Source organism: Carcharhinus amblyrhynchos, chromosome 11 (genome assembly GCF_965287045.1).
Source record: "Carcharhinus amblyrhynchos chromosome 11, sCarAmb.v2.hapA, whole genome shotgun sequence".
Lineage (NCBI taxonomy): Eukaryota > Metazoa > Chordata > Chondrichthyes > Carcharhiniformes > Carcharhinidae > Carcharhinus > Carcharhinus amblyrhynchos.
The window spans coordinates 94,813,486-94,841,416 of record NC_137334.1 but is presented as its reverse complement, the minus strand read 5'-3'; the positions used below and the strand labels follow the sequence as shown (position 1 = coordinate 94,841,416).

General features: G+C 45.2%; 1 protein-coding gene across 7 annotated transcripts in view; it reads right to left on the bottom strand.

Annotated features, from left to right (window-relative positions):
- The window catches only part of tns1b (tensin 1b), a 590,459-nt gene that overhangs the window by 453,307 nt on the left and 109,221 nt on the right, over positions 1 to 27,931 (bottom strand). Inside the window, exon 1 of one of the 7 annotated variants that reach the window (XM_080199611.1) lies at positions 22,591 to 22,802. The exons of the other annotated variants lie outside the window; for them this stretch is intronic. Within the exon in view, the coding sequence (XP_080055737.1) occupies positions 22,591 to 22,671 (81 nt within the window). The 5' untranslated portion in view covers positions 22,672 to 22,802. Of the gene's footprint in view, positions 1 to 22,590; positions 22,803 to 27,931 lie in introns of those variants that run through there. 7 annotated transcript variants of the gene reach the window in all.

The window sequence follows — 27,931 nt, the reverse complement described above, 5'->3', positions numbered from 1 at the left end:
TAATGAGCAGATAATCTGATCTTAGTGATGTTGGTTAAGGATAAATGTTTGCCCAGGACACCAGGGAGAACTCTCCCGCTCCTCTGCATTTAGTGGCCACAGGATTGTTTATATCACCAGGAGAGCAATTAGTTTCCCACTGCATCTGAAAATAGTCACACACTCTCAGTACAGCAACAACAACGTCAGCCCATTCTACATTCAGTAGATTGGTGAAACTGTGACTGCTGTCCTTAAAGAGAAATTTAACAGAATTTAGATCCAGGAGTTCAAAATCATGATTCAATTTGATTCATTATTGTCAAATGTATTAGCATACAATGAAAAAGTATTGTTTCTTGTGCGCTATACAGACAAATCATACCATACATAGAGAATGAAAGGAGAGGTGTAAAATATAATGTTACAGTCATATCTAAGGTGTAGAGAAAAGTCAACTTAATATAAGATAGGTCCGTTCAAAATTCTGATGGCAGCAGGGAAGAAGTTGTTCTTGAGTCAGTTGGTCCGTGATTTCAGGCTTCTGTATCTTTGTCCCAACTGGAGAAGGTGGAAGAGAGTACGTCCAGGGTGCGCAGGGTCCTTGATTATGCTGGCTGCTTTTCTGAGGCAGTGGGAAGTATAGAGAGTGTTGATGGATGGAAGGCTGGTTTGTGTGATGGACTGGGCTACATTCACAAACATGGAAAGAGTAGATAAAGAGTACATGTCCCCTGAATATAGTTGGGCAGGGAGATAAGGTGCTTAGGAAAGCAAATGGGCCACAAGCCTTTATTCATTGAAGTATAGAGTATAAGAGCTGGAAGGTGGTGCTGGAATTGTATAAAAGATTGGTTAGATCACAGCTGGAGTACTATGAGCTGTTCTGCTCACCACATGATAGGGAAGATGTGATTTCACTGGAGAAGGTACAGGATGTTGCCTGCATAGAGAATGTTAGCAATGAGGAAAGATTGGACAGGTTGAGGTTGCTTTTGTTGGAACAGAGGATCATAGAAATCAGATTATAGAAAGCCTACAGTGCAGAAAGAGGCCATTTGGCCCATCGAGTCTGCACTGACCACAATCCCACCCAGGCCCTGCCCTCATATCCCTATATATTTACCTGCTAATCCCGTTAACCTACACATTTCAGCACACTAAAGGGCAATTTATTTAGCATGACCAATCAAACTAACCAGCACATTTTCAGACTGTGGGAGGAAACCAGAGTACCCGGAGGAAACCCACACAGACACAGGAGGCTGAGGGCAGATTTAATTGAAGTGGATAAAATGATCAAGGGTCTAAATAGAGTGAATAGGATGGCACTATTTCCCCGTGGTTGAGCCGTGCGTAACCAGGACGCTGTAAAAAGTCTTCGGAGGCAGTCCCTTCACCAAAATCTCTTTATTTACAATTCCAACATAATGCACAGAGTGCTCGGAGTCAGCAGTCTACCTTCAGGAGTGCCAGAGGAACTGTCACTCCCAGTTAAACAGAAGGAAAAGAGTCCCTGATCGGTCCAGCAATTGACTCCTTAATCAGGGAGTTCATATTTCAATAGGCCAAGCTCAATGGCCTGATTGAAGTCATTACAGGTGCATAGATTTAGGCAAAGAGGTTTGGAAGGTGTTCCAGGGGAAATGTTTTCATCTAGAGGGTGGGGAGGAGAGGGTAACTGGAACTCACTGCCTGGATGGGTGGTAGAGATAGAAACCCTCAGAACATTTAAAATTGACTTGGATCCAGGATACCCCAAGAGCTGGAAAATGGAATCAGGTTGAATGGCTACTTGTCAGCCAGAATGGAGATGATGGGCTGAATGGCTTCCTTCTGTGCTGTAACCATTTGATGATTCTACGATGTGATAAAGCAGCCTTTACAATATCAGAGTCCATGTTAAATGCCTTACCCAAGTGTCCTGAGGTGCTTTACTGCAATGTGGGGCGGCACGCTGGCACAGTGGTCAGCAATGTTGCCTCACACTGCCAGGGACTGGGTTCAATTCCCAGCTTTGGTCACTGACTGTGCTGAGTCTGCATGTTGTCCCCATGTCTGCTTGGGCTTCCTCTGGCTGTTCTGCCTTCCTCCCACAGTCTGAAAGACATGCTGGTTAGGTGCTTCGGCCTTGCTAAATTCTCCATCAGTGTTCCCGAACAGGTGACGGAGTGTGGCGACTGGGGGATTTTCAGTGTTAATGTAAGCCTACTTGTGACTAATAAATAAACTACATGAGTGAATGTTATTGATATACTCAACGTCCTCAAATAACTTGAACAAACAAATACACACAGCAATCAAATGTCTTTCTCTCTTTTCCTGCTATCTCAATAACATGGAATCATTGAATAAAATCATTGAATGATTCAATGCAGGAGGCCATTCAATCCATCATATCCGTGCTAACTCTTTGAAAGAACAATCACGTGCTCCTACTCTCTTGCTCTTTCCCCCGAGCCCTCAAATGTTTATTTTTTAAGTGTATGTACAATTTCATTTCTACGCTACCTTCCACTATCCTTTCAATTGCTCAGTATAACTTTATCTGCCTGCCTTCCTTTTAATTCTGTGTCCTCTGCTCGTGGACAACTCTCGCCAGTGAAAACAGTTTATTCCAATTTCCCCATCAAAATCTCTCATTCTACTGTAAAGCCCTTGGACAGAATAGATTATAGACAACATAAATTTATCGATACTATTTTAAAGGTGCGAGAACAGGGAGATACAATGATTAGAAACAGCAATAGGCACCAGTGCAGGACAAGATGATAAAGCTTTTAAAAATGCTTACAGCTCTATAAACACATGATAGGCCTTCAGGAATCACTAGTTACCCATCAGCTAAATCTGAGAAGCCACACTGGCTCCTTCCCCTGGGTCCTGCCCTATGGGATTGGGCTCCTTCCCCTGGGTCCTGCCCTATGGGATTGGGCCCCTTCCCCTGGGTCCTGCCCTCTGGGATTGGGCCCCTTCCCAGGTCCTACCCTGTGGGACTTCACTCTTCCCCTGGGGTCCTGCCCTATGGGACTTCACTCTTCCCCTGGGGTCTGGTCCTGTGGGACTGGGCCCTTCCCTTTGTGACCTGCCCTCTGGTCCTGGTTTCAGACAGTGTATGGAAGATGTGCTGTGTCTTGATGCTGTGATGATGCATTTTGATTTGGATGACAGGGTCTTCCTTGTTTGTCCTTTCCATTGCGCTGCTTTGATAGCAGCTCACAGTGCTTTGCAAGCATACGTCCGGCCTCCATTGCAACTGGCCTGAACTCTGGCCAACTGAAGTGCTACATTCATTCAGCTGACAGACATTACTGTAATATTGTGCCTCTAACACAGATGAGTGCCTGGGCCGACCGCCAGTCTTTCAGCTATGTGCCCTTTCAGCCCACAACACTCTGGCTGAACAAAGAAAGAGTGTGTTTGACTAACATTCACCAATGTTTATTAAAAAGGGACAAGTAGAGGGCATTCAGAAACACATTGACTTTATGAGAAAAGTATCAAATCACCAGGAACGAGTGAGATCCTTGACACACATGCCATTGAAGAAAATAAATGGCCAATAACAAAAACACCAGGATCTCCACATTTCCTCATTTAACAATGTCTTGGCTCCAGAATATACATCAGCACAGTATCTATCCTCCTGTCTCGTTTCCTCCGAAACTACAAATCCCTCATCCCATACACTTGCTAACCTCCCTACATCCGCAATGTCACTTTTGGTAAGTAGGAGACTTAAAAAATATTGCAGGAAGCTGAAAAAGGGAGTACATTCTTCACAGTAAAACAGCTAATGTGAGTGAGAGAGATAGAAGCAACTAGAGGGAGTGAGAGAAAGAGACAGGCAATGAGAAAGAGACGACGACGTGGAGAGACAGAGAGAGAGGGAGATAGGAGAAAGAGAGAACACGAGAGGCAGCAAAGGGGACAAATGAAGTAAAAGACAGAGAAAGAGACACAAAGGGCAGAATTTATTGATGTGGGAAAATGGAAACAGGGTCCATTTAACCATGGGGCAGGCAGCATGGATAAACCTCCTGTGATTAAATTGGAGACAGGAAGCTCACCCATGCATGCTGGGATGTCAAATAGGTCCATTAATAAGCCACTTGACACTAATTATCTTTGAGTCCACCAGAGGTTCGTGGTGATTCAGTGATTCAGACAGCTCTCCCATGCCTCCGGAAGGCCATTCCAGTTTGCCAGAAGGCTACCGGCATCCAGAAGGAGGAAGTGGTGCTAACAGTCCCCTTACCCTTTCCTGTGAACCCTGTGTTATCCCCATTTCGTCCTTACTGGCCTGTTTCCATGGATACAGTGTTGATCCCAATGTCTCACCCTTACTGATCTATTTGCACAGATCCATGATTGGATGACACAGTCTCAGCCTCTGTCTGGAGAGGCGGAGAAATTTCCAGTCAGCTTCATTCAGGTTGCTGGTCATGCTCTCCCTGCCCATCACTGGATTGAAACCAGTGGTAGTGGGATGAGCAGAATGGGCAGAATGGGAAGTCCAAGCACAGGCCTTCCCCTCATGGACCTAAATGGGGTGGAAACAGGAAGGGAACAGAGTCCCCACCTTCCACTCTCTCGCCTCATCAACTCACCACAGAGATGGAGAAACAAAATCCGGCCTTGTGACTCTACAGTAGACAAAGGCAGGGAGATAGACTGAGAGATACTGAAACTGAGAAAAGTTAACAGAGGGAGCAAAACAGAACAGCAAAGAGAGAGAGAGACACTGTGAGAGAAAGAGAGATGACATCGAGGTAGACAAAGAGAGAGAGAAAGACGGACAGAAAGAGAAGATCACAGTCAGAAAGGCAGAAAGGAAAAAAATAGAGAAATAGATTGAGAAAAACAAATGAAATCAGACTAGTTTAAAACCAGACAGTGTTTGAATTGTAGAATGAGGCAATGTTCCCACAATGAGTGACAGATTTCTGTCCTTGTCTAAACACTGATGAACTCTAGGCTGTGAGTGTATCTCTTGGGAGGCTGATATCACCATTCAATTTTGGTGCGTAAATTGACCGTGGCTAGCCCACAATCTCCCAAATCTGGTCACCGACATTCCAAACCCAGTTGTTTATTTAGTGGTCACTGAGGGGATATAGAGGTATCAAAATAATTGAGTCTTTTATCAATCCCCAGCCTCCCAGAGGTTAGAACTTTCTTCAGTAAATACTGCTGACTGACAGGCTCACTAAAATAAATGGACAACTCTCAGTGGGGCACAAAGCCATCCTCGGCTGCTCCTGACCTTGAGAGGTCTGGCCAGGTCTGGCCATTTGACAGCCTTTACCAAACGATTAGAAGGCCATTCAGCCCCTTGAGCCTGTTGCACAGGAACAAGAAGAGGCCATCCAGTCTCTTGAGCCTGCTATTAAGTGTGGTGTTCAAAGAGTCCTAGAGTTTTACAGCACAGAAATAGGCCCTTTAGCCCATCATATCTGTGCCGGCCATCAATTGTTCAATTGTTTTGCATTTGATTATGAAATTCTGGTAACTTTTCTATGCTCACGGTGCTTGTTTGGTTGAAGCGGAGTGTGGACAAGCAGTACATTTCACACCTTCCATCTCAACGCCTGAAAAAGTTTTTCCTGATGTCATCTTTTCTCCATTTGTCAACTACTTTAAACGGGGGTCCTTTTATTTATGATCCTTTCACAACAGGAAAAGTTTCTCTCTATCTACTTTGTCTAGACACGTGATTTTGAACACCTTGTATTCTCCAAGTCTCCAAACTATTTTCACAACTGAATTTCCTCATCCCTGGAATCATTCTGTGAATCTTTACTGTGCTCTCTCTAATGCATTCACATCCTTTCCACAATGCAGTCCAGAGATGCGATACTCCAGCTGAGGCCAAACAAGTTCAATTTATGAACATGTAAATATACAAATTAGGAGCAGGGGTAGGCCATTCGGCCCTTCGAGCCTGCTCTGCCATTCAATACTTTTGTGGCTGATCTAATTGCTGTCTCCACTCTATATTCCACTTTGGCCAATAACCTTTGACTCTGTTAGCCCAGAATTCATCTAACTCCGCCTTCAAAATATTCAATGACCCCGTCCCCACTCTTCTCAGGAAGACAGTTCCAAGGATTCATGACCCGCTGAGAGAAAAAATATTATTGTAATCTCTGTCTAAATGAGAGACTTCTTATGTTTGAATGATGCACCCTAGTTCTAGTCTCTCCCACAAAGCGGGAAAACCTCTCGTGATGATACCGTGTCTTTAAAAATTGTACTTTGTCATTTTCTTTGTGCAGAATCTGTTGTAGCAGTTTGTTTCTTTTTAAACAGGAGCTGTTTTATTTGTATACAACCGCTCTGTGCTGTTACTATAGCAGCATCATTGATCTTAATGTTTACAATGTTTGTTTTGATCTCAGTTAATGTAGGGTTCTGCTATTTTGTGTTTTACGCCGGGATATTGCAGAGTAGGGCTGGATTAGGTTAACTGACAGATAAGGTCATATGACTAGATACAATTAGGTTTACACAGTGAAATCAGGTTCAGTTGCCTTTTGGAAAAAGAAAGCTTCTCTTTTCCCCTCTCAGAGGTCTGGAAACTGGAATCTGCTGGGAAATAAATCTTTATTTCTGAGATTCTGCTGTTTGGGAGTGGAGCTTTCTCTGGAAATTGCTGCATGAGAATTAGAAGTCAAGTGTCTGATTGGATCTCTCTCCAGAGGTGTTAAAAGGCCAGGAATCTAGTAGCCACATAAGCATATTTACCTTTCTGTACTAACTGGTCCTAATAAGGGATTTATGTCTCTGTGGGGATACTACTACTTGGAACAATAGAGATAGCTAGCTGTTGAGAATTATATTTTGGCATGTTTGAGTATTTTAAATGGGAAAAGTTTTGCTAATTCTTTTTGTTATATCCTAACTGTGTTTTTAAATAAAGTTTATTTCAATAAAAGCTTCCTGGTGGGTCACTTAAATCATACCTGGAGTGAAACATCCAAAAATATGCAGGTTAGGTGGATTGGCCAAGCTAAATTGCCCCTTAGTGTCAGGAGACTAGCAGGGTAAATACATGGGGTTACAGGGATAGGGCTTGGATGGGATTGTTGTTGGTGCAGGCTCAATGGGCCAAATGGCCTTCTTCTATACTGTCAGCATTCTAAGATTCTATGTAACACCTTATGCTTAACCTAATGTCAAAATCAGATGCAAAAGTTGGGGTTTAGGCTAACTGCATAATATACCCTGCAGCTTCGGGTCTGGTCCTAAAAACTCTCACATTCATCCCTACTCTATAGGAAACCAGTGTTGGGGGGATTTGTTTTATTAATTCAAGGATCACTGGCTAGACAAACATTTAATGCCCATCTCTAATTGTCCTTGCAAAGCTGATGGTGATGAGCCACATTTTTGATCTTGAACCTTCTGAGGGACATGGACCGAGTGGATAAGGAGCAATTGTTCCCCTTAGTTGAAGGGTCAGTTACGATGGGACATGGGTTCAAGGTGAGGGGCAGGAGGTTTAGGGGGATGTGAGGAAAAACATTTTTACTCAGAGGATGATGGCCTGGAATGCGCTGCCTGGGAGGGTGGTGGAGGCAGGATGCCTCACATCCTTTAAAACGGATCTGAATGAGCACTTTGCACATCCAACATTCAGGGCCAAGTGCTGGCAGGTGGGATTAGGTGGGAGTTCAGGTATTTCTAATGTGTTGGTGTGGACTCAATGGGCCGAAGTGTCTTTTCTGCTCTGTATGATTCTATGACTCTCTGCTTCCTATTCATTAAACAATCCTCCATCCATACTTATATCTTACCCCTCTTGATTGCACTGAGATATTCTCAAGAGTGCTGCAACCTCTTTAGTATTAAATTCCAGCAATTTCCCTACAATGTTCCCTTATTGGTCTGTATTTTCCAGCTCTCTGTCTCTCTCCTTTCTTGAATTAAGGAGTAACATTTGTTATTTTCCAGTCTGATAGAACCTTCCCAGAATCCAGGAAATTTCTCAACGGTCACTTCTTCTAAGACTCTAGTTTTCCTTTAACAGTTTTGCTGTTGCAGATCCTCAGTGGATCCCCACACTGATGTGATGAAGAGGCTTGTGTGGCCTGACGATCCTTTGAGCATTCCCTTCAGGAGCTCCTTGTTCCTGGTAGGCTCCATGGGCAAAGGTTGTGCCACGGTGCCAGAAAATATGCAGTCTGAAAATTCCAAAATTAGGTTGATGATGTAATTGCCCTTCACCAAGTAAAATCAAGCTCAGAGTTTAGTGGGAGCACACACAGGCTTTGGGGAGAGTATGGAGTTTCTCTCAAAACAAAGATTGAAATCTATCAGGCAGTGGTTTTCACATCAGTTCCCCATAGTTTGTAACTTGATGCATTCCACCTTTACTGCTTAAGGTGTAATTGCAACACCAATTGTCAGGACAAAACATTTCCTGATGCCAAAGTTCTTCCAATGAGCCACATACCTGGTATTGAGAGCATGTTGGGTGGAGCTCCATCACTGGATTGGGCATGTGGTTTGCATAGAGGATTCCTACTTTCTAAAGGTAGTAATCTACAGCCAGCTGAGCATGGGAACCTGCACCATAGGATGTCCCAAACTTAGACACAAAGACACCCAGAAAGCCAATTGTAAGTTGGGCTGCACTGCATGGGGTAAGAAACAACACTGGACAGATCCAAATGGAGACATTTCAGTCATCAAGCAATCTCATATTTCAGAAGAACAGAGTCAGGTCCTTACAGGACAAGTGAAGATGCGTAAAGCCAGTATCTCCACGCAACCCAACATCATTGTGGATGTACTACGTCACATAGATTGCAGGAGTTCAAGAAGGTGGCTCATCACCATCAACTTTGCAAGGGCAATTAGGGATGGGCATTAAACGTTGGTCGAGCTAGCAAGCCCACATCCCATGAATTAATAAAACAAAACCCTCCAACACAGGATACTTGCAAATTACTCCTTTCAGCTACACTCATTTTAATAATTGATTACCCTTCTCCATCTCCTTCTGCCAGTCACTCATTCCTCTTCTGATCCCACTATGTTTAAGTCTCTCACTATCACATCTTTCCATTTTTGGCCTTCCTCTTTGCACTCTTCCTGGCAGTCCCTTCTCCATCACTCACCTCATCACATCTCCTCTCTCTTTCCACAATAGATGACTGTACCATTTCAATCTCCACCTGGCCATTTTCTTCGAGGCTCCAAAGCTTCAGAGTCCTTGATGTGCCGGTTCTTGATGTGATTCTTTTTCATTACTCCACACATCCATCTGAGTATCCTTCCCTCACCAGTGTCCAATTGTTGTTTGTCTTTTCTTGATGTTGCCCAGGTTCCTGCACTAACAAGGCCACGCTCTTATAGATTCTTTCTTTCAGTGTCAGTGACACATTTTTATCACACAACACTCCACTCCACTTTCCCAATTTCTCCAGCCAGAGCTAATCCGTTGTTTCAATTTCATTGCCGTGCTTTCATCTTTTGCTACCACTGAGCCCAGGCATTTGAAAAATCTTACCTCTCTCAAAGTCTCAAGCAGAATCTTTACACCATCAATCTGATTCTCTTCCCTAAGCTCAAACTGACTCTCCATAAATGAGGGATCTCTGACAGTGCTATATCCTACCCTCATTATGCTAAAGGCCCACTGCGTCCCCTCCAATTCTAACACATTCTCAAGACTTTAAAGCTGCAGGACTTGTCCTGACTATTTGTCTGTATTTTTCCCATTACTCTGTGAGTTGTCAACTCCCAAACTGGCCTTCACCTGAGCACTGTCTCTGTCCAAGATTCTCAATGAACAAAAATCTGTTTCTTTTTTGTCCCACTTCGGTCACGACCAACCCAAACCCAAACAGAATAAGGAAATAGTTTCTATCCAGGCAGCAAAGTCTCTTCCCAGCTCCCTGCTAACATCCCCGGATTTAATGAGGATTAAACTCTAAACAAACTCTGGCACGTTTTTCCTGCAGCTTTCCCTCCCACTGGGCCATTACTAAACGCTAAGATGTGCGGTCATGTACCGAGCACTGAATATTCATCCAGGATGTTTGTCAGAGCTGCCCCCTCCTCACCAGAGAGACACACAAAACACGGCACATTGCCACATCATCGGCAAAATTACAGAGGCTGCGAAGTAGCAACACTGAGCAAATTCTAATCATACTAACTGCACAGATTTTACAGACTTAGAGCCTTTGTGTGATCATATTGTTGGAACTGCACTATTATAATACACTGATTATAGATAGCTGTGCATATTACACTCAAAGTCAGGGGCCCCTGATTTTAGTTGCTCAAAGTCAGGGGACCCTGGGTTTAGTCTCTCAGTGTCTGAGGTCCCTGGACCTTAGAGTTAGGGATCTCTGGTTTTAGTTGTTCTGTGTCAAGGGTGTCTCAGTTATTTTCACTATTTTCTGCTTTTATCCCATAGAGTTCCCGTAGATTGGTCACACAGTCTCCATAAGACTATAAAAAATAAGAACAGGAGTAGGCCATTCAGCCCCTCAAGCCTGCTCTGCCATTCAAGTCAATGATGGGAGTTGTGACATTCCTCATGTCCACTTTCCTGCCCTTTCACCGAAACCCTTGAATCTTTTACTGATCAGAATCTTTCTATCTCAGCCCTAAATATAGAAAAGACAACTTGCCTTTCCAACTATTTTTGTGTCATGTGCAAATTTATCTACAGTGCATTCACTTCCTTCCTCCAAGTCATTATATACTGTAAACAGCTGCAGTCCCTGCACTGATCCCTGTGGAATCCCATTGGTTACATGTCACCAGCCTGAAAAAGAACCCCTTATTCCCACTCGCTGCTTCCTGCCCATTCGCCAATCCTCTCTCTGTGCCAATTCACTACATCAACACCATGGGCTCTTATCTTATGATTTAACCTTTTGTGAGGATCCTTGTCGAAAGCCTTCTGGAAATCCAAATACAACACCTCTACAGGTTCCCCTCTATGCACTCTGGTTCAGATTTCCTCAAAAAACTCTAATAAATTAGTCAGATTCGATTTCTCTTTTATGAAGCCTTGCTGACTCTGCTTGATTAGATGATGAATTTCCATATGTGCCTCTATTACAGCCTTAATAACTGATTCCAACATGTTTCCAATGATAGATGTTAGGCTGATCGGCCTATAGTTACCCGCTTTTTGCCCCCTTCCCTTCTTGAGTAGGGGAGTCACATTGGGAGTTTTCCAATCCTCTGGTACTTCGCCAGAAACTGAAGATCCTCAGTCAGGCTGTTGCATAAAGTGAGCACTGTGTTTGCACAGACATACAGTGAGATTTTGTTAATGACATATTCTGTTTTACGCTTGTAAGCATCATCCACAGGTGACCCCGAAGATATTCAAGGAAGAATTACTGAGTGATGCACCCACATCACATCTGCTCTGTGCACCAAGCACCAGTGCAGATACAGGCACATCTATGGACTATAGCACTTTGACTCAGTTAGGAATGCTCTGTGGTGAGGGCACATCACACTCACTGGAGGAGCTGGCAGAGGGACAGACTGCTCAGGGCACTGGCAGTCAGGGGATTGCTCGAGGCCAGGACAATGCTAAGTCCAAGGCAGATGACAAGCCTCCAGAGTCATCAATCAAGCAGGAGATGCTGGATATCTAGCGTGATGCATGAGGAGATATAGCAGAGCTTCTTCCTGAGAGTCTGCACACCATGGTTTCTGTTATGGAGGAGTCTTTGTGAGCCTGAGCATTGCATTGGTCCTAACTACCGAGTGCACAAGCCTCCTTCATTGACAGAGTGGCAACTCTCATAGAGGAGCATGTCCAGCAGCAGACTCAGGAGAGTCCTCAGGTACGCCCTTGGGCCTGCAAGCCCATACACAGCCAATGACCACAGTTAGGTCACTGCTCGTTTGAGAGATGGATGAGGCACCCAGTCTGTCTGCTAGATTTCCGTCCATTGCTGTTGAGCACGGAGGTCCAGACATGAGCCACTGACAGGTGAGCTGCTTGTCATTTCTGTGAGCTACACTCATAGTACTCTAGACAAGGGCGGCAGCTCCTCTCCCCCTCTGTCAGTGATTGAGGCACCTTCTCGGCTGTGATGAGTGAGCCTAGCCATGTCGCTGGTCACACTCTCTCAGCCGGAGCCTGATCAGAGCCCGTCAACCAGAGAACAACCCCAATATCATCAGGGCCAACAGAACAACAGAGTCAGCAATCTGCCTGGGGGGGGGAGGGTGAGGGGCCGGGGGCACAAAGACACAGAACTCAGCACTGTGAGCATAGGATAAGCAGTGCCCACCTAGAACAGAGAACATCGAACATTACAACGCAGTACAGGCCCTTCAGCCCTCGATGTTGCGCCGACCAGTGGAACCAATCTAATGACCCTCTAACCTAAACTATTCCAATGTTATCCATATGCCTATCCACTGACCATTTGAACATCCTTAAAGTTGGCGAGTCCACAACTGCTGCAGGCAGGGCATTCCACGCCCTCACTACCCCCGAGTAAAAAACCTACCTCTGACATCCGTCCTATAATTACCACCCCTTAATTTAAAGCTATGTCCCCTTGTGTTAGCCATCACCATCTAAGGAAAAAGGCTCTCACTGTCCACCCTATCCAATCCTCTGATCATCCTGAATGCCTCAATTAGGTCACCTTGTAACCTTCTTCTCTCCAATGAAAATAACCTCAAGTCGCTCAGCCTTTCCTCATAAGACCTTCCCACCATACCAGGCAACATCCTGGTAAACCTCCTCTGCACCCTTTCCAATGCCTCCACATCTTTCTTATAATGCGGCGACCAGAACTGTACGCAATACTCCAAGTGCGGCCGCACCAGAGTTTTGTACAGTTTTAACATGACCTCACGGCTCCGAAATTCAATCCCTCTACCAATAAAAGCTAACACACCGTACGCCTTCTTACAAACTTATCAACCTGGGTGCCAACTTTCAGGGAGCTATGTACATGTACCCCGAGATCTCTCTGCTTGTCAACGCTACTAAGAGTCCTTCCATTAGCCGTATATTCTGTACTCCTGTTATTCTTACCAAAGTGAATCACCTCACACTTTTCCGTATTAAACTCCATTTGCCACTCCTCGGCCCAGCTCTGCAGCGTAGCTATGTCCCTCTGCAAACTGTAACATCCATCCTCACTGTCTACAACTCCTCCGACTTTGGTGTCATCAGCAAATTTACTAATTCATCTTTCAACACCCTCATCTAGGTCATTTATGAAAATGACAAACAGCAGTGGCCCCAAAACAGATCCTTGAAGCACACCACTTGTAACTGAACTCCAGGTTAAATATTTCCCATAAACCACCACCCTCTGTCTTCTATCAGCTAACCAATTCCTGTTCCAAACTGCTAAATCACCCTCAATCCCATGCATCTGCATTTTCTGCAATAGCCTACTATGGGGAACCTTATCAAACGCTTTGTTAAAATCCATATACACCACGTCAACTGCCTTACCCTTATCTACCTCTTTGGTCACCTTTTCAAAAAACTCAATAAGGTTTGTGAGGCACGACCTACCCTTCACAAAACCATGTTGACTATCCCCAATCAATTTATTTCTCTCTAGATGTTTATAAATCTTATCCCTTATAATTCTTTCCAAAACTTTGCCCACAACAGAAGTAAGGCTCACCGGTCTATAATTCCCAGGATGGTCTCTACTCCCCTTCTTGAACAAGGGGACAACATTTGCTATCCTCCAGTCTTCCGGCACTATACCTGTAGCCAATGACGACATGAAGATAAGAACATAAGAAATTGGAGCAGGAGCAGGCCATCTAGCCCTTCAAGCCTGCCCCGCCATTCAATAAGATCATGGCTAATCTGAAGTGGCTCAGTTCCACTTTCCCGCTTTCTCCCCATAATCCTTAATTCCCTTGCCTACCAAAAACCTATCTACCCGTGTCTTAAATATATTTAGCGAGGTAGCCTCCACCACTTCAATGGGCAGCGAATTCCAGAGATTCACCACCCTTTGAGTGAAGAAGTTCCTCCTCAACTCCATTCTAAACTGCGCCCCCCTTATCTTGAGGCTGTGCCCTCTAGTCCTGCTGTCTTTTCTGAGCGGGAAGAATCTCTCTACCTCTACCTTATCCATCTCCTTCATTATCTTATACGTCTCTGTAAGATCCTCCCTCATCCTTCTAAACTCCAACGAGTACAGACCCAGTATATTCAGCCTCTCTTCATAGTCCAACCCCCTCATCTCCGGTATCAGCCTAGTGAACCTCCTCTGCACTCCCTCCAAGGCCAAAATATCCTTGTGCAAGTGCAGCGACCAAAACTGCACACAGTACTCCGGATGCGGCCTCACCAGTGCCCTGTACAGTTGCAGCAAGACCTCCCTGCTTTTATATTCTATCCCCCTCGCTATAAAGGCCAGCATCCCATTCGCCTTCTTGATTACCTGCTGCACCTGCAGACTGGGTTTTTGCGACTCATGCACAAGGACCCCCAGGTCCCTCTGCACCATAGCATGCTGCATCTTTTCGCTCTTTAAATAGTAATCCTTCCTACTATTATTCCTGCCAAAGTGGATAACCTCACACTTGCTAACATTGTACTCCATCTGCCAGGTCCTCGCCCACTCGCTCAGCCTATCTAGATCCCTCTGCAGACTTTCCACACCCTCCGCACAATTTGCTTTTCCACTTATCTTCGTGTCATCAGCAAATTTTGTCACCCTACACTCAGCCCCCTTCTCCAGATCATCTATATAAAAGATCAAAGCCAAAGGCTCTGCAATCTCCTCCCTGGCCTCCCAGAGAATCCTAGGGTAAATCCCATCCGGCCCAGGGGACTTATCTATTTTCATACTCTCAAGAATTGCTAACACCTCCTCCTTATGTACCTCAATCCCATCTCGTCTACTACCTGGTATCGCAGTGTTCCCCTCGACTACACTGACTTTTTCCTGCGTGAATACTGATGAAAAATACTTATTCAGTGCCTCTCCTATCTCTTCAGGTTCCATGCACAACTTCCCACTGCTGTCTCTGACTGGCCCTAATCTTGCCCTAACCAATCTTTTATTATTGACATGCCTATAGAAAGCTTTAGGCTTCTCCTTGATCCTATCCTCCAAAGTCTTTTCATGTCCTCTTCTAGCTCTTCTTAACACTCTCTTTAGCTCCTTCCTGGCTAATTTATAACTCTCCAGTGCCCTAACTGAGCCTTCACGTCTCATCTTTACATAAGCCTCCTTCTTCCTCTTCACCAGAGATTCAACTTCTTTAGTACACCACGGTTCCCTCGCTCGACCACTTCCTCCCCGCCTGACAGGTGCATATTTATCAAGGTGGTGGGGCCCAACTCTGGTGTACCGCAATGCCTGGCAGTAGCCACTGGATAGACCAACAGTGCCAGCTGGGCACAGCCAATGTGCCAGGCGCAGTGCCAAACAGGTGAGGGGGGAGGATATGCTGCCAGTGAGGGAAGGAGGGTCTCCTGCTGTTCGTGGGTTGAGGGACTGGGTGTGCCAGTGCACTTGTGAAATGGCACCTACGCACTCTGAAGCCAGGTGCACTCGTATGTTTGGAGGGAGGGAATGGGAGATTCCCAGTGGAGGGAGGGAATGGGAGATCCAGATAGAGGGAGGGAATGGGAGATCCCAGTGGAGGGAGGGAATGGGGGATCCAGGTGGAGGGAGGGAATGGGAGATCCGGGTGGAGGGAAGGAATGGGAGATCCAGATGGAGGGAGGGATTGGGAGATCCAGGTGGAGGGAGGGAATGGGAGGTCCAGATGGAGGGAGGGAATGGGAGATCTGGATGGCAGTGGGAATGGAGGTCTGGATGGCAGTGAGAATAGGAGATCCCAGCAGCTGGCACAGCTTTCTGTTAGTTTAAATCCAGAAGGTTAAGGTGTGAATTGTCTGCAAAAACACCCTGGCTACAGACAAAATTGCTCTGATGTGAACAGAACATTCCAGGAAGAAATAGCGCCACAAAGAGTTCAAATCAAAATGGAAGAGACTCCGCTCCTTCATAAAACTTTTACTCTCCTATTTGTGTGCCTAAACAAACAGATCCTTTATCATGCTGTTATTCTGCTTTATCCAGCCCTCCAAACAAGTTTCAGTCTGTTCCAGTTTCAAGATCAAGCTCCCTAAGTTACACTGCAGGCTCCCACCTCTCACATGCCCAGCCCACTCTCTTATCAGCTCCTTGGTCAAGCTCTAATGACTGGGGGAAAGTGAAAGGGCTGTTACCCTGTGTCCCCCTGACCACTTCAACACACTCAGGGATTTCTGAACGCACGCAGCAGTAAAACTGTCAGTGTCACTCACACACTACTTGATGAGAATTTACAGAGCAGCATTACTGTTCTCTACATCTCTGATACAATGAGGGAGGGGAGGGAGAGAGACCCTTCAACTATCGACCCTGCAATAGATAGAGAGAGAGAGAGAGAGGAGAGAGGGGAGAGAGACTGGCCTTCCAACAGACAGTTAGAGAGGCTGAGCCTCCAATATAGAGAGAGAGAGAGACAACTTCCTCTGATCTTAAAGTCCCTCTGACTGACTGACATCCACTATTTATTCAGCACGGGAAGGGTTAATGGTCTGGAAACATCTTCAAATTAATCCTTCAGATTGCGAGCTCAGTTTTTTGATGACTGCGAATGAGTTTAGTTTATATTTGTTTAAAATCTTTGCTGGGAAAAGGTCAAGGCTTTTAAGATCAATTCAGGCAACGGGTGTTCTTTGGTCTGCATTGGCTGGACTTATTTCCTGAACCACTTCACAAATTTGCTAGGTCAGAAAAAACGTCAACAATTTTTAAAGTCAGGAACCGCTTAATCATGGCAACCGATTACAGAGCAGCCTTTGGCAAACGGCGCCAAACACTGACTCACTCAAAACCCCACGGGAATATGGGATGAGTAAACAGCCAAACACAGACAAATGGTTTATACAGAGTGCGATCCACTTCATATACACAATCCAGACTTCACTGTGGCAAGAGATCAAATGGAAAGGAAGCTTTCAAATCCTAAGGATGTTCACAGTACCCTTCACAGTCAATGAGCTGCCAGCACCATTGTTACATTGGTAAAGGTGGCAACCAACATCTGCACAGCAAGATCCCAGAAACGGCTCTGAAATGAATGAACTGTTAATCCGCTTTCCTTTCCACATATCGCACAAACTGTATCATTCAGGGCTTTGTGTCAGTGCTGCATCTTTGAAAGAGGGAGTAAATTATTCTGACTCCACTTTTTCCCCACAGCATTGCACATGTCTTTTTATCCAATTACATTTTGAAAGTTCTTGTGGAATCTGCTTCCACCGCCCTTTCAGGAGAACATTCCAGATCACAACAGCTCACTGTGTGAAGTAAAAATTAACTCCCCTAGTTCTGTCGCCAATTCTCTTCAATCTGTCTCTCCTCTGGTTACCCACCCTCCTGGGAATAGTTTCTCGGTCTTTCCTCCATTAAAACCCCTCATGATTTTGAATGCTTCAATTAAACCTTCTTTGCTGTTAGGGGAATAATCCCAGCTTCTCCAGTCTCTCCACATTAATTGATATCCCCCATTCCATTCCAGTATACCCCCTCGGCATCCTCTCCAACATCTTTTGACAGAGACCTGGATAACTCCCCTCTACATATTTCATTTGGGTTGTCAAATTTTTCAGATCCAGAGGAATAGGAGGAGGCCATTCAGCCCCTCAATCCTGTGACACAGGAGGAAGCCATTCAGCCCCTTGCGTCTGTTACACAGGAACAGGTGAAGACCGTTCAGCCTCTTGAGCCTGTTACACAAGAACAGGAGGAAGCCATTCAGTTCCTCGAGTCTGTTGCAGGAACAGGAGGAGGCCATTCTGCCCCTTTAGCCAGCTTTATTATTCAGTCAGGTTATGGGAGATCCTTTTCATTTATCTGCCTTTGTTTATGTCCCTGACACCTTAACAAAAAATGTATTAATCTTAGCCTTGATAATTTCTTGTGAAGTGGAGTTTCAGGCGTCTTTTAGAGTCATAGAGCCATAGAGGTTTATAGCATGGAAACAGACCCTTCGGCCCAACTTGTCCGTGCAGCCCTTAATTTTTTTTTAAAAACCCCTAAGCTAATCCCAATTGCCCGCATTTTGCCCATATCCCTCTATACCCATTGTACCCATCTAAATGCCTTTTAAAAGATAAAATTGTACCCGCCTCTACTACTACCTCTGGCAGCTTGTTCCAGGCACTCACCACCCTCTGTGTGAAACAAATTGACCCTCTGGACACATTTGTATCTTTCCCCTCTCACCTTAAACCTATGCCCTCTCGTTTTAGACTCCCCTACCTTTGGGAAAAGATATTGACTATCTGGCTTGTCTATGCCCCTCATTATTTTACAGACCTCTATAAGGTCACCCCTCAGCCTCCTACACTCCAGAAAAAAAGTCCCAGTCTATTCTGCCTCTCCTAATAACTCAATCCATCAAGTCCTGGTAGCATCCTAGTAAATCTTTTCTGTACTCTTTCTAGTTTAATAATATCCTTTCTATAATAGGGTGACCAGAAATTGCACACAGTGTTCCAAGTGTGGCCTTAGTGTGTCTTGTACAACTTCAACAAGACATCCCAATTCCTGTATTCAATGTTCTGACCGATGAAACCAAGCATGCCGAATGCCTTCTTCACCACTCTGTCCACCTGTGACTCCACTTTCAAGGAGCTATGAACATGTACCCCTAGATCTCTTTGTTCTGTAACTCTCCGCAACGTCCTCCCAGTAACTGAGTAAGTCCTGCCCTGGTTCAGTTTACCAAAATGCATCACCTCGCATTTGTCTAAATTAAACTCCATCTGCCATTCGTCAGCCCATTGGCCCAATTGATCAAGACCCCGTTGCAATTGGAGATAACTTTCTTCACTGTCCACCATGTCACCAATCTTGGTGTCATCTGCAAACTTACTACCCATGCCCCCAATATTCTCAACCAAATCATTAATATAAATGACAAATAATAGTGGACCCAGCACCAATCCCTGAGGCACGCCACTGGTCACAGGCCTCCAGTTTGAAAAACAACTCTCTACAACCACCCTCTGGCTTCTGTCAAGAAGCCAATTTTATATCCATTTGGATACCTCACCCTGGATCCCATGAGATTTAACTTTATGATCTGTGTCTGCCCATGTCTGACCCGTGTCTGCCCATGTCTGACCTGTGTATGCTCATGGCTGATCCGTGTGTGCCCATGGCTGATCCGTGTGTGCCCATGGCTGACCCGTGTCTGCCCATGGTTGTCCTGTGTCTGCCCATGGTTGATCCACGTCTGCCCATGTCTGACCCGTGTATGCCCATGGCTGATCGTGCATGCCCATGGTTGACCTGTGTCTGCCCACGGCTGATCTGTGTCTGCCCACGAGGACATTACTACTGTTGCATTGAAATCCACCCTCTGACTTAAGCCCCATTTCATGTGAGATTGGTTCACTGATTCTCCCATCACTCGATGATGAAGAGCAATTAATCTTGTGACATTTTGATAAGTTAAAGACATTCAATAAATGCTGTTGTTGGATCCCAATTTACAACCTTGACAGTGATTTGTACAGTGCACTCCCACACAGTGACCTTGCTGTCCTTCTTAAAGTTTTAAGTTTATTTACTTGTTAGTCTCACAAGTAGGCTTACATTAATACTGCCATGAAGTTACTGTGAAAATCTCCATTCCAGCGCCTGTTCGGGTACACTGAGGGGGAATTAGCGTGGTCAATGCACCTAACCCAGCACAGATTGTGCGAGGAAACCAGAGCCCCTGGAGGAAACCCACGCAGACACGGGGAGAACGTACAGACTCTGCACAGACAGTGACCCAAGCCAGGAATCAAACCTGGGTCCCTGGCGCTGTGAGGCAGTGGTGCCATCCTGTGCCTCCCATCTCTTCCCTGCATTTTCGTCAGATTCGAAAAAGCAAACATAAGAATTAGGAACAGGAGTTGACTACTTGGCCCCTCGGTGCTGCCCCATTTCAATAAAGGTCATGGCTGATCTGATTTTAACCTCAGCTTTCCATTCCTGTCCATCCCTAATGTTTCCCAGTTTTACACACTGTCTTGATTTAACATGGGGTCTCATTGAAAGTCTCAGTATGATTTGGAGGGTGGCAGTGGGCAATGACACTTCAGCACCATAACCCATGTCACTACTTGTTGACAAGAGATCAATGTTTCTGATGAATGATGAACAGTTTCCCTCCTTTCCTCTAATGCTTCAAATATCCCATATCCTAAATATTCCATTCCAGGTAGCTAGTTGGTGAAGGATGATGCTGGAGTCGCTCTTTACTCCAGCTTATGCTTACTTACGGAATCATATATTAAAAGCATTGGCCTCCTAACTCTACCATACCACTGTCTCGCTGTCCCTCAAATACCCTCTTTAAAGCAATCTTTTCGGAACTGAGTGTCATATTGGAAGGGAGCATCACCAATCTGTAATAAAAACACCAAACTACAGGGGAAACATCAACTCAAAATAAGATGGTATTCCTGGGTTGACTGACAGGCCACCCCACTTCCCCATTGGTGCAGACGGTCTCCAGCATATCTGCAGACCCATGTGATCCCTCTCCAGGGACCACAGATGTAGACATAAGGATGGAAGAGAGGCAGGCAGTCACGTCAAATGACCTCTTGCCCTGACGACCGGAACTGTTGATGGCCATCATTGCCAGAGTCAGGAGCAGTTTCACAGTTTCTGACCGTCACCACCCCTCCCAGCGGAGAAAGATTACAAGAATGGGGCTGGAATGGAACCAAAAGTTGCTTCAGACACTGGAAGTGGGGGTCTCACGGTCAAGATAAATATGAAATACTGGCATCATTTTATGCTGCCCAAGATGGATTCTCAGGTAGGGGCGTGGCGAGGTGCAGCAGAGACACATAAGATTGAATGGATAGGATTCCCACAGGAACCTGCTCCACCCAAACGCAACTGCTATTTCATGCTTGGACGAGCAAGGCCACAGAATCACCTGTTCAGCTACCCAGGTCACTCAATGGCCACTTAAGGCCCTCATCCCATCCAACCTCAATTTGTAAGCTGGCAGGGCAGGTGTGGGGAGAGTGGGAAATTGATATTTGCACTTATTTCCATCTTGAAAGGGAAGGACAGTGTACTCACTCTCAAGGCCCCATTGCTGTTGGGGCACCCTCTAACTGATAATTAATCTGAACCTCCAAACTTTGGGATCCCTTTCTTCTCTCACTCCCCTCAAACTGTGAGACCCCCCTCCCTCATTCTCCTCAAACTGTGGGACCCCTCCCCTCCCTCACTCCCCTCAAGCTGTGGGATTCCTCTCTTCCCTCACTCCCCTCAAACTGTGGGACCCCTCCCCTCCCTCACTCTCCTCAAATTGTGGGAGTCCTCCCCTCCCTCGCTACCCTCAAACTATGGGACCACTTCCCTTCCCTCCCTGAACTCTCTCAAACTGCGGGATCCCTTCCCTCACTCACTCCCCTCAAACTGTGGGACCCCTCCCCTCCCTCATCTCCTCAAACTGTGGGAGTCCTCCCCTCCCTCACTCCCCTCAAACTATGGGACCACTTCCCCTCCCTCCTGAACTCCCTCAAACTGTGGGATCCCTTCCCTCACTCACTCCCCTCAAACTGTGGGACATCTCCTCTCCCCTCCCTGAACCCCATCAAACTGTGGGACTCCTCCCCTCAAACTGTGGGACCCCTCCCCTTCCCTCTCTCCATCCCCTCAATCTGTGGGACTCCTCACATTCCTCAGCCTAACAGCTTAAATAAAAACTTTCACTGATGTCTTTTTGGGACAGTAACCTGCCCCCTGTTCCCGTTGCACCTACAAATGACTCCACTCCTTTGTTAATGCAGTCAGTTCCAAGCTGTCCTCTAAGCATTGCAAGCCACCCAGACTGTAGAACCAACTGGCAGTTATTCAGGCAGGTGGCTCATCACCTTCTCAGTCAGTCTAGAAATGGGGAACAGATGCCAGCCTTCTCAGCAACGACCTCATCACAAGAATGGTTCAGTGTTCCAAAGAATTCCCTTTTCAGGAACATATACTGTCTGCTCCTGCAGTGTGTCAAGAAAATTGAGAGTATGGAATGATTTTGCTGCTTTCCAATGCACACAAAGTCTTTTCTTTCAAACATCCTGATCAGCTCCAGCTGGAAACACAATCTGGATGTAGCAGATGTGATTTACTGCATCATCAAGGGGGAATGAAGTGAACTCGGTCTATAATCAGTGTATGTGAGGAGGTTTAGAGACAATTTAAACTGGACCTGGATTTCCCTGCTCCCATGGAGAAGGAGCTGTTTGGGTGATGTGGTTTATCACATTCTTGTTGCTGTCCACCGGAAGGATTATACTCAGGAATATCCGGACATATACCAAGTTTTCCTGCAAACCATCCCACAGCCATGTGTGAGCTGTCCCTGCCCACACACCTTAACCTTGTCCCCTTATTATAAACTGATCCCCAGCTCTTTCATCAAGCACCATGCACATGTGACTGACTGTCGACAGGCGCACACAGAATGTGACAACTGTCCACACCACTACTGGTTAAAGAGTAGACAGTAGAAGATGGGAGACAGGTAAACAGCAGACACTGAGGAGGTACTCACCCACAGCATACAGGACATGCAGATCCATCGCACTCTGTTACCAGTCCGAACCCTCGGCAGACCCACGGTGAACGAGGGCATGGTGATCCTAGTTACAAATTCCAGCAAAGTAAGGAGCTGCAAGCGGGCGCCAGCAGAATAAAACCTTGCCAAGTTAACAGTGGTAGAGGATTTTGGCCATCTCTCTCTCTCTCTCTCTCTCCCTCTCCCTGTCGATGTCTGCGTTTATGACCAGCTTCTGAGCAGACTGAGGAAGACTGAAACCCCTCACTCCCCTCCCCTTGGAAGCTCCTTCAACTCCTGTGTAGCAATAGACCACTCCCCTCACTCAGTCACTTCACAGACCATAACCCATCAGTGAAGAAAAAAGTCCTTGGCTATTCCCTCTGCCGGTGTTCTCTCAAAATAAAAAAATTCTAGATGTTTCAGAGGAGATGGGTTGGGAGGGGCGTGGTGGGGGCAGGGGGGGGATGCAGTGAAATTTCACCAACGCATTTCTTTCAAGCTGCGTGTGTCCCTCTCTTTCTTTCTTTCAAGCTGTGGGCCTCCCAGGCTCAGAACCAGGATCTCACTACATTTGCCTGGGTAGATATAAAAATAAACAAAAAACAGCCGCCCCACACCTCCCCCCCCATACCCCCACTCTACCCCCAACTCCTCAGCACCTCCAGGGAAATGGAAAAAGTGGAGAGAGAGAGAAAAGCAAACGGTTCTCAAATCTTTGGGACAAAGCTTGTCTTTATACTGTGCAGAGGAACACAGAACTATCAGTGGTTTCAAGCGCATTACTTCAGACACAAACCGTCCGCAACCAACCCCCCCCCCTCCCCCATAAAAGAAAACATATTTATTTCAGTGGTTCTGACTCTAGTTTATACTTGGCTCGCCTCAAAGTTCTCCACCGCTGTAATATTCAGTGACTCTGTTCATGTTAACCCTTAAAACATTACAGCTATTCATTCAGTCATCTCATAGCTTCGAAAAGAAACCAGCAAGTTTCTGAACCTGGCCAGGATTTATTCTTAGAGCCAATTCTAACACTGAGATTCCTCGGGCATTGCAGGGAGCGCTCATGATAATGAATTCTACCCCTCTTCCAGCTCAGACTCCTGCTAATGCCAGGATCAGATCCAGGATTGATGGTGTCATGCCCATTTTTCAGGAATTGAATTGGTACCTATTGTGGATGGAAACATGCACTCTGTACAAACTGGGGGCCCTCCTTATTGGACATTACCACCCAGGTCATACGCAGGATGTGAAACAGACCTTTTGTATATTTAATTAAGAGTCCAAAATCTTTCTCGGGAGCTCTGTAATGTTAAATCACCCTGATCATGGCAATCAGTGCATTCAAGGAAGTGAGTCTATTGCTGTCCCAACTACCAAGGTAACTAGTTAAAGTTAACTTTCCCGAATGTGGATTGGGAGTGTGTGGGGGTGGGGGGGGCGTGGCAGGGGGAGGGGGGGAGCGGTGGATCCTCCCAGTCCCAGATTAAAAGTGTGTGGGCTGCTGCCAAAAACCACTAACTTTCTGACCATCTCCACAACCCTCCCTCCGTATTGGCTCTACTACCCTCCCTTTTGCAACCCCCCCAACCCCTAACTCCTTGCCCCCTTCCTCACCCCCATCCTGGTCTCATTTAAGGAGTTACTCAAGGGCTGCTGTCAGTGTAGTTTTGACCCAAATTCTAGTTGACATCACTGGCGAGTTGCCTAATAAATGTCTGCATCTCTTGTGCTTGATGATAATGACACCTAATATGAAGTTTGCCTAAGGCCTCTCCATTCAGGTTGGGAGATAGGTCCCCCAACACATAGTTCAGGCGCATTCAAATTTCTAGGCCTTTTCTTAACAAATATTTTACAATTTAATTATAAGCAAAACCAAAACAAAACCTGTCCTTCCCCAACAGAAGGATGGGGGAAGAAACACAAGCAGAGAGGTGGAGGGTGAAAGAGAGACAGAGTAAAGAGGAGTCAACATGTGAGGAGTGAGAGCCAAGTATGCCTGTGATTTTAATTTTAAAGAGACGGTTTAGGTCTATAAGTGGAATATTGTTGAATTTTAACTCATAGCGTTAGGTTAGCCGTTAAGAATGATATCTTGTCATGTTTATGTCTTGTTCAATTGTTAAAAGTTAAGCTAATTCATTCGTTACAGTCAAACTCTGTTCTTAAATCAAGTTTATTTTGATAAAAACTTTCCAGTTTGTCAGTAGAATTGTGCCAGGAGTAAAACATCTTACCTTCACACAAATACCAAAATAGAAAATTGCTGGGGTCTCGTCTGGCTTCAGAAACCTTGGGGTTTCTGATCTGGTCCCTATCAACACTCAAAAATATACACTCACCAGTACACAGTCACCAATACACAGTCACTAATGCACACTCACTAATGCACACTCACTAATATATATATACACATTAATACATACTCAATAATACACACACAACACTCACTAATATAAAAGCAAAATACTGCGGATGCTGAAATCTGAAACAAAAACAGAAAATGCTGGAAAATGTCAGCAGGTCTGACAGCTCGTGGACAGAGAATCGAGACAGTGTTTTGACTCTGGATGACCCTTCAAGAGAGCGAAGGGTTTAACTGATATACACTCATTCAATACACACTCACTCACTACACAATCACGCTCACTCATACACACTCACTAATACACACAACACTCAGTAATGCACACCAACCTTTTTTTCATTCATCATGGAACATGGGTGTCGCTGGCTGGCCAGCATTTATTGCCCATCCCTATTTACCCGAAGGCAGTTAAGAGTCAACCACATTGCTGTGGCTCTGGAGTCACATATAGGCCAGACCAGGTAAGGATGGCAGATTTCCTTCCCTAAAGGGCATTAGTGAACCAGATGCTTTTTTCTGACAATTGACAATAGTTTCATGGTCATCAGTAGATTCTTAATTCCAGATATTTTTTAATGAATTCAAATTGCACCAACTGCCATGGCAGGATTTGTATCATGGTGTCCAGGATATTGACTAAATTTCTGGACTAATAGTGTAGCGATACCAGTAGGCCATTGCCTACACTAATACACACACAACACTCACTAATATACACTCACTATTACACATTCAGTGCCAGGGATTTTCCAGCTCCACACACCACCGGATAACACAGTCCCACCAGAAGTCAATGGATTTTCAGCTAACCCTCCATATTCTCTGTAGTGGGAGGCTGGAAAATCTCGGCCAGTACTGCACATACATACATTCACCAACTTACACAGGGGTACACACTAAATATTACATTTAGACACATGGAAACCTATGCAAGGAGTTACAGGAGGGGAAATCAAGGACAAGAACAAAATGTAAAAAAGGAAATAAGAAAACAGAAAGGCAGAGAAATCAAGGGCCAGAATCAAGCAAAGCCACAGTGAAAAACAATGCGAACAGGACAAAAAGCAAGCCTTAAGGTTTTATGCCTTAGTCCATGGAGCATTTGCAAAATAATGGATTAGTTAATCATGCAGATATAAACAGGTATGAATTAGTTGGGATTAAGGAGATATGACTGCAGAGTGACCAGCAATGGGAATTGATTATCCTGGAGTATTCAGTATTTAGGAAGGACAGACAAAATGGAAATGATGAAGTTGCACTGCTGTTAAAGGGAAAATTAATACAATAGCGAGTAAAAATAGTCTCTCCAACAATGAGGAATTTGTATGAGTAGAGCTGAGAAACACTAAGGAACAAAAAATGTTCGTAGGGATTCTATACAGACCCTCAAACTGTAGTTGGGAATGACATTAAACAGGAAATTAGAGATGCATGCAATAAAGGAATATCTGTAATTATAAGTGACTTTAATCTACATATAAACTAGACAAATCTAATTAGTCACAAGGCTCCAGAGAAGGAATTGCTGGAATGTATACCGGATGGTTTCTTGACCAAGATGTAGAGAAATCAACTAGCGAATAGGCTATCCTAGACTGGGTACTGTCGAATGAGAATAAAATATTCAGCAACCTCTAGTTGGGCGAGATCCCTTGGGGATGAGTGGCTATAATAGAACATAGAACATAGAACATTACAGCGCAGAACAGGCCCTTCGGCCCACGATGTTGCGCCGACCAGTTACAAAACAATGACCCACTAACCTAAACCAATCCCTTCTCGTCCATAAACCTATCCACGGATCTCTAAAACGCCCCCAAACTAGGTGCATTTACAACTGCAGCAGGCAGGGCATTCCAATCCCTCACCACCCTCTGGGTAAAGAACCTACCCCTGACATCCGTCCTATAACTATCCCCCCTTAATTTAAAGCCATGCCCCCTCGTGCTAGATTTCTCCATCTGAGGAAAAAGGCTATTACTATCCACCCTATCTAAACCTCTAATCATCTTATATGTTTCAATAAGATCCCCTCTTAGCCGCCTTCTTTCCAGCGAAAACAACCCCAAATCCCTCAGCCTCTCCTCATAGGACCTCCCCTCCATACCAGGCAACATCCTGGTAAACCTCCTCTGCACCCTCTCCAAAGCCTCCACATCCTTCCTGTAATGTGGGGACCAGAACTGCACACAGTACTCCAAGTGCGGCCGCACCAGAGTCGTGTACAGTTGCAACATGACGCTGCGACTCCTAAATTCAATCCCCCTACCAATAAACGCCAAGACACCGTATGCCTTCTTAACAACCTTATCTACTTGATTCCCAACTTTCAGGGATCTATGTACACATACACCTAGATCCCTCTGCTCATCCACACTATTCAAAGTCCTCCCGTTAGCCCTATACTCGACACATCTGTTATTCCTACAATATGATAGGATTTTTCATTAAGATGAAGAGTGATGTAGTGGGTCCTGAGATAAGGGCCCTAATATTAGTAAAGGAGTTGAGGATGATATGAGTTGCAAGATGGCTATGTCGGATCGGGAAACACTACTTAAAGGAATGATGGAATATCGGCAATGACAAAGATTCAAGGAGCATGTGACTGAACTGTAACAATCGTTTATTCCTGTCTGGTGCAAAAGTAAAACAGGAAACGTGGTCACACCATGCCCTATAGTGAAAATTAGACATAGTATTAGATCTAAGGAAGAGGCATACAGATTGGCCAGAAAAAAATCTACAGACCTGAAGATTGACAGCAGCTTAGAATTCAGCAAAGGATGACCAAAGGATTGATTAAGAAGGGGAAAATAGAGTACAAGAGTAAGCTTGCGGGGAACAAAAAAAAACTGACTGTAAAACTTTCGATAGGGACGTGAAGAGAAAAAGAATGGTGAAGACAAGTGTAGGTCCCTTCCAGTCAGAAACAGGGAAATTTATACTGGGAATAAA